The sequence below is a fragment of the Salmo trutta genome, chromosome 2 (assembly GCF_901001165.1).
Source record: "Salmo trutta chromosome 2, fSalTru1.1, whole genome shotgun sequence".
Taxonomy (NCBI): Eukaryota; Metazoa; Chordata; class Actinopteri; order Salmoniformes; family Salmonidae; genus Salmo; species Salmo trutta.
In genome coordinates this window covers 24,653,377-24,669,040 of record NC_042958.1, presented here as the reverse complement: position 1 = coordinate 24,669,040, position 15,664 = coordinate 24,653,377, and the positions used below count along the sequence as shown (strand labels likewise).

General features: G+C 40.3%; 1 protein-coding gene across 9 annotated transcripts; it reads left to right on the top strand.

Annotated features, from left to right (window-relative positions):
- The first annotated feature begins 23 nt into the window (after positions 1–23).
- LOC115153640 (cAMP-responsive element modulator-like) lies at positions 24–15,589 on the top strand. 9 transcript variants are annotated; one of them, XR_003867723.1, is made up of 8 exons: positions 24–237; positions 2,940–3,015; positions 3,164–3,264; positions 3,347–3,471; positions 7,080–7,268; positions 12,822–12,978; positions 14,201–14,401; positions 14,613–14,694. XR_003867723.1 is itself a non-coding variant. In XM_029699277.1 (7 exons), exons 1-7 carry the CDS (start codon positions 161–163, stop codon positions 14,758–14,760), a joined length of 873 nt encoding a protein of 290 aa, XP_029555137.1. In that variant the 5' UTR covers positions 24–160; the 3' UTR covers positions 14,761–15,589. The 9 variants fall into 9 exon arrangements, 8 of the variants coding, with proteins under 8 accessions (XP_029555137.1, XP_029555141.1, XP_029555159.1 ...); XM_029699277.1 differs by lacking the exon at positions 14,201–14,401 and having other exon boundaries at positions 14,613–15,589; XM_029699281.1 differs by having other exon boundaries at positions 14,201–15,589.
- The last annotated feature ends 75 nt before the right edge of the window (positions 15,590–15,664 follow it).

The following is a 15,664-nucleotide window of genomic DNA, read 5'->3' as shown; positions in this document are numbered from 1 at the left end:
ATGAAAACATGTATATCTAATAAAAGCCACAATTACAGAGGGTGTCGAGTCAAACACTTGTAAAAAAAAAACAAGATTGTAAGGCAAAAACATCCCTATTTTCTAATGGTGTCGGCACAAACTACGGGTACCCGTTTGGGAGCTGTAAGGTAGAGCAAAAATGCGTATGAAAACTAATGTACATTTCTTCAAATGTACAAATGCAAGATGTGAAGTAGGAATACTAAAATATATACGGTAGGCTATTACTAGTATGTTATTAGTATGATTGGAAGGGTTTAAGAACCAGTCTACTTAAAAAGTTGTGTGTCATTCAAGTGGTCTTGAATATTGACTGTGTCACACTGTATTACTGTATAAAACTTGTTGTTTGGCTCCTGGATGCTGATTGGACGAGCAGCGTTCCAAGCCGTGCTCTATTGGTCATTAAATACACACCTATGCCTGCTAACAGTTCCATCTAAAAAGTATCACTGCGCCTTCAATGAGAATATCAATTTCATGTTGCTGTCAGAATCAACTCTTGAATTGATCTCAACTCGCACATAATTTCCCCTTGCTTCCAGTCTAACATTTAGTTTGGTACAGCTGGGGTTAATATCTCTTAGTACCATACATAGAGTGAACAGCGCCCAGAGGAGACAAGACAACTTTTTCTGAGCCATCACGTCAATATCATGGAAATATCCAAGTAATTGTCAATAGAAAAAAGCTAAAACAAACGAAAATGTAGCTAGTGTACTGTCATTCCAGGTTCATTGTTTGACGTGATTGACTAGCTAGCGAGTGACAATAACTTTATCCAGCCTGCATAGCAACCATTTTGTTTAGAACGGACGACCAGTCCAAATAATTTTATAACTAACCCAAGATAGACCAGAGCCTGTCGTTTCCAATGGGAGCAAATTCATCATAGTGGGCAGAACAAGCAAGGAGGTTGGCAGAGCTAGTTAGATTGATTCGTTCTAGCATTTATTTGCATCCTTTTTTTGAAACTTTTTCAAAGGGTAAAGTCTACAAAACGCAGTCCACTCTGTTTGGTACAGATTCTAGTTTTGGAAACATAAAATTGGAGATCAAATGTTTCATCGATGAGAAAATTTGCAGAATGTCGGCCAAAATCCATCTTCTCCTACTGCCGGCCACTGGGCTTCCTCTCATCACCATATTTGGTAGTGAGTGGAAACGCCAACCGGATGCTTCACATGTATACATCCGGTGAAATATCTGACTCATTGTTCTATCTGTGACAAATCATTTTGCATAGCAACGATGCAAAAAATAATTCATTACTGCCTTCGCGTCTGTAGCAACATGACCAAAAGAACAAACAACCAGATTTTTGTCCGGACTATATTTTCTGGTGAAAGAATGAAATTGTATGAATTGACTCATCAAAATAACTTTTAATGAAAATATGTAATTCAATGTTATTTTAATATGTTGGTAACAGTTTTATAAAAGCAATAAGGAACGCGAGGCAGTGCTGTGTCACGAATACTATTCATATCATATTACATTTACACGAAATACACATATATTTGTTTTTACACTGTGTCAATGTAATGTATTTGCCTAGAGGCACATAATTATTAAATTAGGAGATCCAGAGATGCATCTACAATTTAGGAACTGTCTGCCCAAAATGTTGAAAATGAACATAACATACTCTTAGCACATAAACAACATTCAATTACAACTAGACTGAATAACATATGTACTTTAGTTTCAAAGTTAGATATAAATTGTAATCTCATGTAACAATCTCTCACATATACTTATACAAATATTTGGTAGTGTTGTGTTGGTGAGAAGTCTGTCTGCAGCCAAAGGGGTCGATTTACTGACCTAAAACCACCAGATGTCGCTCGCTACTCTTATTAATTGACGTGTCGATCGATACTCTGCTACAAGTAGTAGGCTTAGCTACAGTAGCTATGGACAAGTGGTAACAAAGCAACACAGACCTGAATGGTGATGAGCTTTCCGGATCAGACAATCTCAAGATCTGGACCATGTGAATGGATGCTTGTGCAACAGTCACTGAATGGGTGTTTACAGGGTAGACCGGGTGAGCATTTTGACTGGGATGGGGATTTGGCGGCAGGAGTTCAACGTTCCAATAAGAAAGTTGGCTCTGTCCAATCAAAAACACTTGAAATGATATGCATCGCGCGCGTACGATCTATTATGATTTTTAAATAAATACGGTTAAAATTTCCATGAACTCTAATCGACTGCGATATTTGTTGATATTAATTTTGAGGTAGTTAGCCACATATTAGCCAACAACGCACCTAAAAGCTAAAGTAATTTATATTCGCAGTACTTTTCGAATTTGGTTTGGACGCCATTGAGTTCCTCGCAGATTTCAGCTGCATCAGAGCTGACGTGGTGTTACGTGTGCATTGGTTCTCAGACCATCCATTCGCGGCGTAATCAGTGATTTTTAACGCGAATCAGTGGCTACATTCGCTATCTATTGGTAAGTTAGCGGAAAAAAACGATACTACCCAGCTAGCTACCTAGCTAACTTAGCAAATAGCTAACTACTGCTTATTCAGCTTGTTACTTAGCTAGCGACTGTACCCAATCTAATAATGTAACATCCAGTGGCCTAACTGAAACGTTAGGTTGCTAGCTTTAGCTACCACTACCACCTTGAGCATGCCAATGGAGAAGATAGCTTGAAAGTGGAAACAATATGGTTGGTTATTGTGAACCTTGCTAACACACAGTCACGGTCAAGACAAGAGTTTGTAATGTAGTTACGCTTAGGCACAGTGTTCTGGCATTGGTGACCCAAAGCCAGGATGTGCAGCCGCACAGTGCAAAGTTTTGTTCCAACACAGTAACGTTAGCAATTGGCAGAGGTAGTAGTATGACAACTAACGTTAATTAGCCAACAATTAATTTGCCCACCTTTTTGTTCTTTATAGGACGATTATCATGGCAAGCAATGCCTGTCAAATGCAGGAGCATGGCAGCAGTGGTTCGCTATCATCACTAGCGCAGGTATTTAAAATTGAGATAGACGTTCCTCAAAGTGTTATGATCTGCAGATGTCCATCATCCCTAAGCATAGTCTCCAGATGACTGTGATGCTGTAGACTTGCATATAAGTCAGACATATCAACTGTTAATGGAAGATTTCATTTCCCAGGTAGCAACAAGGAGAGCAAAATCAGAGGACAGAAACTCAAACGAAGATGTTTCTAATGCACACAACAGGAGAGAGCTTCCCTCCAGAAGACAGCCATACAGGTCTTTAAATTAAAGTTTAGAATAATAGAGCTGCAATACATTTATTTCACAGTCATCTTTGCAAATTTGTTTTTCTCCTCAGAAAAGTGTCTTCAGATCCAGCAGGTCCAAAAGTTGAAGAGATAAAAGAAGAGGTAGCGCCTTGCAGTGTCCCACCAGGGCCCGGCATGCCAGCCTCTATTTATCAGACAAACCATGGCCAGTTCAGTAAGTCTCACTGGAAGGGACATGTGTTTCAAAATAAATGTTTATTTAAAAATCCAGATGTATTTGACACATCTCAGTCTCTGATAGTCCATAGTTGATTTGGTTATGTGAAAGGACAAGACCGCATACTACACGCTCTTAATTAATAAACTGATGTAATTGGCAGCTGTTTACACCATTTCTGCATAACCAAATCGCATGTGATGTCTGTGTTATGCTCAAATGATGACAATCCTGTCCAGTGCCTTTTCATTTTAAAACATGTGGGCATAACTTTGTTGAGTTTTTTCCCCCTGGATTTATTTATCAGTGATGTCAAAGGTCATGAGGCCCCAAAAACATTTAATGTAGAGGTTCTGGTGACTTTCTAAAAGGACATTCTACTCCAAAATGAATGGAAAAAAATGTATGCTGACAAATATAATTTCCCCCTCCATAATTAAGCCCAGTAACATATTGGTCCATATCAAATGAAATGTCACATGCACCAAATAAAACAAGTGTAGACTTTACCATGAAATGCTTACTTACTTATGACAAGCCAATTCCCAACAATGTAGTTAAAAGTAAAAAAATTAACAAATGGATAAAAATAAAATAGTAACACAATAAAAAGGCTATGTACATGGAGTACCAGTACAGTGTACGAGGTAGTTGGAGTGTTACATTTAATTTTTTTAACCTATTATTTAACTAGGCAACTCAGTTAAGAACAAATTCTTATTTTCAATGACAGCCTAGGAACAGTGGGTTAACTGCCTTGTTCAGGGGCAGAACGACAGATGTTTACCGTGTCAGCTCGGGGATCCGATCTTGCAACCTTTCCGTTACAAGTCCAACGCTCTAACCACTAGGCTACCTGCCACCCCGAATGATTAAGGTAATACTGTGTACATATAGGTTTGATTAGGTGATTGATTGAAGTACATGTAGGTAGGGGGTGAAAAGCAGAAAATCCGGGTAGTCGTTTAATTAACTGTTCAGCAGTCTTATGGCATTGGGGTAGAAGCTGTTCAGGAGCCTTTTGGTCCCAGACTTTGCGGTCCAGTACCGTTTGGACCATAATAGGTCCTTAGTGATATGGAAACCAAAGAACTTGAAGCTCTCGACCGTCTCCACTATAGCCCCGTCGATGTGAATGGGGGCAAACTCGGCCCTCTGTTTCCTGTAGTCTACACTCAGCTGACGTTAAAGGAGAGGTTGTTGTCCTGGCACCACACTGGCAGGTCTCTGACCTCCTCCCTGTAGGCTGTCTCATTGTCGTCGGTGATCAGGCCTACCACCGTCATGTCGTCAACTTAATGATGATGTTGGAGTTGTGTGCGGCCATGTAGTCGTGGGTGAACAGGGAGTACAGGGAGGGGGCTAAGCACACACCCCTGAGGGCCCCCCATGTTGAGGGTCAGCGTAGTGGATGTGTTGTTGCCTATAATCACCACCTGCAGGCGACCTTCAAAGTCCAGTATCCAATTGCAGAGGGAGGTGTTCAATCCCAGGGTCCTTAGCTTAGTGATGAGCTTGGAGTGCACTATAGTGTTGAATGCTGAGCTGTAGTCAATGAACAGCATTCTCACGTAGGTGTTCATTTTGTCCAGGTGGGAAAGGGTAGTGTAGAGTGCAATAGAGATTGTGTCATCTGTGGATCTGTTGGGGCAGTATGCAAATTGGAGTGGGTCCAGGGTGTCTGCGATGATGGTTTTGATGTGCAGCCTTTCAAAGCATTTCATGGCTACGGATGTGAGTGCTACACAATAATAACACAACCTAGTCATTTAGACAGGTTACCTTGGTGTTCTTGGGCACAGGGACTATGGTGGTCTGCTTGAAACATGGGTCAGGAAGAGGTTGAAAATGTCAGTGAAGACACTTGTTGTTGGGTCATCACATGCTCCGAGTACGTGTCCTTGTAATCTGTCTGAATGTTGACCTGTTTTTATAGGTCTTACTCAAATCTGCTACAGAGAGCGTGATCACACAGTTGTCCGGAACAGCTGGTGCTCTCATGCATGTTTCGGTGTTGCTTGCCTCGATGCAAGTATAGAAGGGATTTAGCTTGTCTGTTAGGCTCGCGTCACTTGGCAGCTCGTGTCTGGGTTTCCCTTTGTAATCCATGATAGTTTGCAAGCCCTGCCATATCCGACAAGCATCAGAGCCAGTGTAGTAAGATCCGATCTAAGTCCTGTATTGACACTTTGCCTGTTTGATGGTTCGTCGGACGCCGTAGCAGGATTGTTTTTTATAAGCGTCCGGATTTGTGTTCTGCTCCTTGAAAGCGGCAGCTCTAGTCTTTAGCTCAGTGTGGATGTTGCCTGTAATCCATGGCTTCTGGTTAGGATATGTTTGTACGGTCACTGTGTGGACTATGTCGTCCATGCACTCAAGCCCCGTTTCCATTGGCACTTTGAAGTCGGTAAAAGGTTAGCGTTGTCGCTAGCATAACGGGCTAGCTAGCTAGCTAGCTTAATTTCTACCTTGCTTGCCATTGCATTGGGTATTAGCTAGCTAGTTAACCAAGCAAACCAGATGACAGGTTTAATACAGCATGATGTAGCTACCTAGCTTTTCATACGACCTGGCCAGCTAAAATTCCTGCTAGCTCACGTTAGCTAACTAGCTTGTTTCAACTTTGACTTGCATGCTAACGTTAGGTAGCTAGCATTCGAGAGCTGACTGTTCTCATACAATTATATTGTGTCGTGCAAAAATGAATGGATCCAGCTATGGTGGTAATTTGTGTCATGTCTGACTACTGCAGTACTGTTTGTCCATGTGCTAGCTAACAGCAACAAGCCCAGATGAGCTAGCTAAACGTTGTCAGCATCCAGCAGTGATCAGCTTGGTGGTTCAATAGAAATGGTGTTACCAGCCCGAATTCCATTTGAGCTGGCACCAGTTGTGAAACTGGGCTGCGCTGACCCGGGTTTTCATTGACCCAGCTCGAATTTGGCCCTAATTGGCCCTCCTTTTAAGTGCCAGTGGAAACAGGGCTTTATTAATGAAGCCAGTGACTGATACGTTAAACTCCTCAATGCCATCGGATGAATCACGGAACAAATTCCAACTTGTGCTAGTGAAACAGTCCTGTAACTTCATCGGAAGACTTATGTATTGATTGCATCGCTGGTACTTCATGTTTTGAGTTTTTCTTGTAAACAGGAATTAAGAGGATGGAGTTATGGTCAGATTTGCCAAATGGAGGGCGAAGGAGAGCTTTGCATGCGTCTCGTATGTAGAGTAGAGATGATGGTAAATAGACAGCTACGAAAAATATAGATAAACTCTTGGTAAATAGTGTGGTCTACAGTTTATCATGAGAACTCGGGCAACCAGAACCTAGAGACTTCCTTAATATTAGAGATCGCGCAACAACTGTTGTGGACAAGGATACACAATAACATATTGGTCCATATTATCAGGGAGGTGTGCTATTTAGCAATAAGCATGATCACCTTTAGTAGCCCAACTGATGCAGCGTAGTCACTGGCTATAAATAAATTAGCTGAAGCAGATAGTTGCCGATCTGCATTTACCTCATTGGGCCAATCATTACCTATGGGGTAAATGCAGGCCCTGGCCCAATTTAACCCCTATTCGTTTGTTGTCCTCAGTTGCCTTTACTCAGGATGGTGCCATCCAGCTGACCAGTGCTCTACCTAGGGGTCTACAGGCCCTGCAGCCTCTGACCATGTCCAACTCTGGAAACCCCCAGTCTGCTGCAGCCATCGTCCAGTATTCCCAACAGTCAGGAGATGGCACTCAGCAGTTCTATATGCAAGGCAACAAGGTGATGGTAAAAGGTAAATGCTCTAGTCCCTCACCATCAAGGTCTGCCATCAGTTGGATTAGATTGGATTATTAGCAGGGGTTAAATTGGGCCAGAGCCCGCCTGGGCTGAGTACGGCACCTATGATCTAAACGAGAGCCAGGTGGGGATGAGCCCCAGTACCATTGGTTATGCGAATTTTGCCTACAACGATATCTCATAAATTGTTGTCCACGTTCTATTTTCCTCAACCAATAACACGAGTAACCAACAGCAAAATCAGACAACCCCATAGTAGAATAGTTTACCTATTTAGTTGGTCAGCTTATAAAAATAATAAATATAATCCTATTAAATTACTAAAAGGGCTATGTCATAAACCCTCCTGAATGGGGTGAAAATGGCAGCCATATTGGTCATGGAGAAATCCAAACCAGTCTATATAATTGGAATGAATGGCACTAGAGGCATAATCTTGATTTTACTTATGCAAGAAAAATATAACAAAGGTGTCACTTATCAGAAATTGTGTAATATAAATATTTTTGTTAAAATAGAAAATATTGTCATATAGTCATAAATACATTTTACTTGGGGTTTTATATGAATTTTCTGTATAAATAGCCTCTAAAATATGTCAACAGACCATAAATGTCTACATTTTTGTTTTCTTGGTAAGCTGAGCGTGCTGTTGTATAATACAATATCAGTACTTGTTGCATTTACAACTTGTCTAAGGCTGTGGATTGACTGCGTAGATGCCGTTAAAGAGGTGGAGCGCAGACCGTGGGGGATAGAAGGACGCTGGATAGGTGAACATTCAACATATCTAACAAAGTGGATATTTGTGAAATTCGTCATGGTTGATGTATTGTAACATGCTCACAATGTGGTTACTAAAGTTTGATTTGGATATACACTGAGTGCACAAAACATTAAGAACACCTTCCTAATATTGATATGCACCCCACCCATTTGGCCCTCAGACTCTACAAGGTGTCAAAAGCGTTCCATAGGAATGTTGGCCCATGTTGACTCCAATGCTTCCCATAGTTGTCAAGTTGGCTGGATGTCCTTTGGGTGGTGCACCGCTTTTGATAAACATGGGAAACTGTTGAGTGTTAAAAACCCAGCAGTGTTGCATTTCTGGACGCAAACCGGTGCACCTGGCCCCTACTACCATACCCCTTTTCAAAGGCACTTACATATTTTGTCTTGCCCATTCATCCTTTGAATAACACACATACACAATCCATGTCTCAAGGCTTAAAAATTATTCTTTAACCTGTCTCCCCTTCATCTACACTGATTGAAGTGGATTTAACAAGTGACATCAAGGGATCATAGCTTTCACCTGATCAGTCTGTCATGGAAAGAGCAGGTGTTCTTAATGTTTTGTACACTCAGTGTATTTGGTTTCGCTGCATAACATTTAGAAGTTGTCCCCTTTTCAGGTTTAGAAGAAGTGGCTTCGTATAAGCTGGTAGCATAGCTAGCATACAGAAATTGGTGGTGGTAGTCAAAGTTATTTTTAACTCTTAATGCAGTTGATTGATGATGACATCAATATGTATTGGGGTTGACATCCATACAAGCGTTATACTCCAATTTTTATTTCAACATAGTGTTAAAATACACATATAACAAGGCCTAAATGTAGGCTAATTTTACTGGGGGGCAGATTAGGTTAGGGATCTTACCCCCACAGCATCTTTCCCCCACACTTTTCTATGCATTTCCATTGTTTTGGTCGAGTTTCATGGAAGCGGAAAAAAGTTCAATTGTTTGAATGGAATGTTGGTATATTGGCAGTTAATTGAAAAGTTCATGGAGTCATACCTCTAAAACTGTATGGCTAGCTAGCTAACAAACATACAGTGCAGATACAATCTTCAAATAAATTATTTTACGCAGTGTCTTATCACAGAACTGGCAAACCATTTTTGACCAACGCCTTGACCAAAATGGCTTACCTTTCTCCCGCCATAAGAAGGTTAATGTCCATTCTGGTATTCTAATGCCTAATTCTATAGGGGCGACCTCCAGGGGGGTTTACTGTTTGTGATCTAAGACTAGGTAATGATTTGCCCAATGGGGTAAATGCAGATGGAAAACCCTCTGCTTCAGCCTATTTATTTATAGCCACTGACTATGCTGCATCAGTTGGGCTACAGGGGATTGTGCTTATTGCTAAATAGCACACCTTTCTGATAATATGGACCAATATGTGATTGGCCTTAATTCTGAAATTATATTTTAGTTGTTCTCAGCATCATTTAATTTTCATTCATTTTGGAGTAGAATGTCCTTTTAAAAAGTCACCGGAACTGACCCTCTCACAGTCGTTCAACCCAAATCACAGTTGTACAACCCCAAAGAATTGTAGGCCTCTACGACCCTTGCCACCACTGCAAACAAATTCCAGTGAAAACACTAACCAGCTGTTGTTAAAGGTCCAATGCAGACGTTTTTATCTCTATGTCAAATCATTTCTAGCATATAATTACCTTGCTGTGATGTTTACCAACATTTTTTTTCTTTTTATAAACCTTCTTAGCAAGAATTGAAATGGTCAAAAATAAACTAAAATAGCTTCTCAAGCAAGAATTGTGCTAGGACTGTCTGGGAGTGGTCCAGTGGAGGCTGCTGAGGGGAGGATGGCTGGAACGGATGAAATGGAATGGCATCAAACAGATGGAAACCATGGGTTTGATGTATTTCATACCATTCCACTCCAGCCATTACCACTAGCCCGTCCTCCCCAATTAAGGGGAAAACTGAAAATTAGCTGTTATTGCCAGAGTGGTTTGGAACTCTTTCATAATGACTCACTTTCCATATGGTGATGTCACCATGGAAGGCCAAAACTCCATCCCACCAAAACAGGCAGAAATTTCAGGCAGTCTTTTCAAACAGCCCTTACACAAATTCTGTTTCATTTTTGAAATTTAACATTTATTTAACTAGGCAAGTCAGTTAAGAACAAATTCTTATTTTACAATGACGGCCTACCGGGGAACAGTGTGTTAACTGCCTTGTTCAGGGGCAGAACGACAGATTTTTCCTTGTCAGCTCAGGGATTCGATCCAGCGACCTTTCGGTTACTGGCTCAACGCTCTAACCACTAGGCTGCCTGCTGCCCCAAAAAGGACATTATCATAATTTTCACAATTTCACAGTATTATTCCAACCACATTGTGTGGAAATATATATAAAACCCAGGAAAATCACGTTATTGACTGCACTGGACCTTTAAATTAGTCATCAAGGCTGTACTACTGCATAGTACTCTTCATCGGGATCCCTGGCAGGAGTCTCCAGAAGCGCCAATACATCCAGAACAGCACTGCCAGGATCTTGATGAAAGTGCAGAATCACCGTCACATCAGCCCCATCCTGGAATCTCTGCACTGGCTCCCTGTCTCATTCCGGATTGAATTCAAAACCCTCTTGCAGTCTTTCCAGTGTATTCATGGCAATGCCCCTCCTTATCTCAAAGAACTGCTCTCCCTCCATAACCCCACCCGCACCCTCAGGTCAAGCAATATTCTGCTCTTCCACACCCCCCAGGACCAAATTCCGCTACTTGGGGGATCGGGCATTCAGCTCGACCGCCCCAAACCTCCGGAATGCACTCCCGGACCACCTGAAAGCACAACAGACTCTGGGCTCCTTTAAAACGGGCCTAAAGACCTTTCTCTTTAGGAAGGCTTTCTGTTGATAGCTGTGCTCCTTGGTGTCCTTGTCTCTTATAGTGTCAGCTGGGTTCTTTGTGTCAGTTGCCCTGTCTAGTTGTGTCAATTTCTTTTTCTATTTGGTAAAAAAATATAGATTTTATGCACTTAGAGATTATTCTGTATAATGAAAAGCGCTTTAAAAATGTATTTTATTATTATTATTAAAGCTTGGACACTTCAAATTAAGTGAGAAAAGTCATTCAACTGGAATGTCATAATTTGAGCATTACATAGAAATCACATTGTACAGAAATTATGTTTACAGCAGTCTATTAAGTATTTAAGTAGTATTAACTAGAGTGCTGTCATGTGTTTTTGTCAGTTGTTTATGTTAGTGTATTATATCATTCACATCCAATGTTTCAAAAAGCGACAAATAATCTTGAAAAACGTTTGAGAAGCAACGTGTAGGGGGAGGACTCATAGAGCAATGCATGTCATCATTGACATCAGGAGGCAAATGATGTCATAGTGATGTCAATGCCCTTAATTGTGATTACACACATAGCTGGTGGTTTTGGAAACATTTCTGTTAGAGAGCTGAGATAAAGGGTTTCTTTTGGACCTCTTAAGAACAGATATGGCTGTTGCTGGGGATGAGACTGAGTCAGGTATGTTCACTTTAATCTTTTACTTCATGAGAAAGTTAAAGAGAAAATGGTAACTGTAGAGGAACCCTTCTGCCTTTGTGCTACGCTAATACTGTACAGCCTGCGTAGCCTCTGCTTTTTGGATTAATGATGAATTTTGACTCTTAACTGTAGAAGATTGTTATTGTATGATAATAATATCACAGTTGTCTACAGACATTAGCTAATAAAAAGAAGGAAAATGTACTATAAAGGTATTGAACTCACCATGAAGTAATAAAGGTATTGAAAATGTGTTGATATCCTGAGAGCTGAGGTTTTTAAGATATGACACAGTTGTTGTATTGCTTAGGATTTATTTTCTTCTCAAAGCAAATACATTAGAATTACATGTCATTTAACATAAGTATCCTTGAATGTCTTGGTTTGACTTTTATAAAACTGCATAACAGCCTGGGAAATATCAGTCTTGTGAAATAAAAAGCAGATTGCAACACGCTGAATACGATTGGAATACGAATATGAATATTTTCAGTGTTTCCCTGTGCGCTCTGTCCGTCCATCCCACCCTCTCTTCTCTCCCTCTCTGTGAAATGCTTCGATGCTCTGCCCACTCAAAGCACACACACAGTGGCTGACGTCACTTGTTTTCCTGGAACAGGACCCCAGCAGGGAAATGTAAATGCTAACCGGCAAATAAGATGGACATTGACGTCAGTCCCAGTCATGTTGTGATTACCAGCAGTTCCTTTTGCGAGAGCAAGACGTTACCAAATGAATCACCATATGCAATGATATGCAGGCAGCTCCCGTGGCACAGAGAAAGTTTATTTAAAGAGAAGTAGGCTACTGTACATAGAGATGGCAATAACACTCTCTCAGTGCTTCATCAAATGGTTTGCTTCTACAAAACAATGTACTTTGTTCTCTGACTGATTTTGGATGGAATTGAAACTAACATTTTAAATTTAAATAGTTAAATTCCTAGGCATTTTATATTGTTCAGATCTCTGTAGAGCCTGTCTGTGTAGCGATCCTATCCTCTCTCACGTCACCACTCACCCATAGGAATCGGATGACATCAGAACCTTATTGCTTAATCCACCGACGTATTATTCCATACCTTTTAGTCACTGAATTAATTAGACAACTTACCTTTATGTACTTTTAAGGCGGTGGATGCCTTCTGTTCAGCAAGTTAGCAGCTAATACAAATGGTAGTGCTCTAAGAAGTGTTCCCCATTTCTGTGTTTCTGTCAGCTTCCACTGGTGACATGTCAGGCTACCAGATCTGCACTCCCACCTCCAGCCTGCCCCAGGGCGTTGTGATGGCTGGCTCCCCAGGCTCCCTGCACAGCCCCCCACACGTGGCTGACGAGACCACACGCAAGAGACAACTCCGCCTCATGAAGAACAGGTAGACTACACCCACATTAAAAGAAATACTACAGTTTACTATTGAATACTACTGTACTTACTATAGAATTATGTAGTATACTGTAGAATACTATACCACACACTGTAGTATCCCTCGATCATGTGTAGTCCTTAGTATAGATTTTTGTAGTATACTGTAGAATACTATAGTAAATAATACGGTACTATCCACCAAAAAAACACTGTAGTAAATAATACAGAATTGTCAGCAAAAACACTGCAGTCCACAAAAACAAGACCTTTTTTAAACTACAGTATTTAATTTGCATGTACACTGTCAATTCCCCATATTCTAATTTGTGCCACCCGTGCCAAATATAGACCATGTATTGTGTTCCCTATGGTTACATACCTATATACCTACAGGTTATGGAGCATTTACCCTTTTAGTATTTCTCCAGTAGGTTTCCTCAAGGAGAAAGTCCCCCACTTTTATGTAAAAGATAATAAAACAAAAACACTAAAGTAAATGCTACAGTATGCTGGAGTGCGCAAAAACCCTACAGTAAATACTACACTATACTACAGTCCCCCAAAAATACATTAAATACTACAGTCCACAAAAACACTACAATAAATACTATAGTATACTACAGTCCAAAAACACTACAGTGAATACTACAGTGACGTCTGCAAAAACACTACAGTGAATACTATAGTATTCTTACCATGGTATACACTATAGTAATTTTTGATGTGTGTACTAAACAGCCTTATGATCGATGCGGGTCCTGCATGAGAATGTTGGCTAATCATGATGGAACAGATAATCATAAAAATGCTAATAACATGATTTTTTTCATTCATAAATGCTACTTATTAACATGCATGTGCTGCATACTGCATTCTTGGCCTGCATTTTTCGAGTGCCACCATTTGCCTCAGAACACACACGGACATGCTTGTTGTGCATTTCTGTGCTTTGTCGTGCTTTCACATGAATGTTTGTCACTAAAGACTAACTCTGCTGTTGCATGTAGTATTATGTCACAATTCTGCATAGGCAAATGTAGTCTCCTGCATGTTGATTTGTGGTGGTGTTATTGCTTAAGTTCGTTACCATTATCAGTCTTGACTGAAACTTACTGTGAGTGATTGTTAAAATACTGGATGTAAGCCTTTCTTGTTATGGACGTAGGGCCTCGGTATCTTTGTCTGTAGCTACCAGTCTTTTCACAGAGGCTGTGTGTTGTTGCTTCCAGGGAGGCTGCCCGCGAGTGTCGCCGAAAGAAGAAGGAATATGTAAAATGTCTTGAGAATCGGGTGGCTGTGCTCGAAAATCAAAACAGGACTCTCATTGAGGAACTAAAAGCGCTTAAAGACATCTATTGCCACAAAGTTGAATGACCACAGACTGCTAATGGCTTGAGGGTGTGCGCCGCAGTAACAGTTTACAGATAACTGTAAGGGTATCTTGGAGAATCCGCTTTGACTCGATGTCCAGCATCTGCTCTCACACACCAAAATATAAAAGAACAACACCTCTTTTCCCGATCCACTTGTTTAGAAGACATGTTCCGTACTGTCGTCATACAACATTTACAGTATCTGGCCAGTTGTGGCGCGAGTACAGTGAGTATTATGAGGAGCCCCTGTTGCTTTTCCTTGTTGCAGGCAGGCAGCCAAAGAGTGCCGGCGGAGGAAGAGAGAGTATATTCGCTGTCTGGAGACTCGCCTCACCATGCTGGAGGCCCAGAACAAGAAGCTCATGGATGAGCTAAACTACTTTAAGGAAATGTATGGAATTAAGTCGAGTCAGTAACAGTACAGCATACTGTACATACACGTCAGTAACAGTACAGCATACTGTACATACACGCCCTATAGAGACATGTTATTTATGCCTATTATAACCAGCTACTGTACATAACATTCCACAGTAATTAATATGTTTATTTTCAATAAAATATGCCATATCAAAACACAATGCTTATGGTTGTATGGCATTCGCTTTTAAATTGTTTTAAACACTCTCATTGAAGATCTGTTATTTGAAGATTTATCAGACAAAATGCCCCCAGAGGTTTATCTTGAATGACATGTGGAGTCTCAGGCCTGCACATATAGCAATGTATAGGCATTATTTTGTAGAGACTAGGGCTTGCATAGAGAGCTCTATCTTAAATTACATTTTACAAAGAAACTAACCAGCATATATTACTGTTCTATAAGAGGGATAAAAAATACAAATAAAAAGTTTATTGTACTATTTCATTACTATTTATTTAGTTGTTTTTTATTGTTAGAAATCTTAAATGCTTCATGCACAGTGCTTTTTTGTTTTACATTTCTGTATTTAATCTTCGTAAAGAGACTTTTTATTGGTTGAATGTAAATGAATATATACCCTGATGTCACAAAGCACAAACCTGCCGAGCTTTTGTTCATAGTTCATGTGTTTGTAATGTTGTTAAAAGTTTGTCTAAAACAATTCAGCTAAGTTAACCCATGACCCTTCTTGAATGTATTTCTCTAATCTGCACTATTGTTCAAATTCAAGTATATTGTTTTGTAAGTGAAAAACTCCTTATAATGCTTTGATATCAATTTGATTCTCAAATAAAATGTTTTACACAGCATTGAAAATCAAATTTTTGGTGTGATTTCTCTGTATTTTAATTAACTGACCTTGATATAGTTTTCATATTGCTCAAAGTAAACATTTT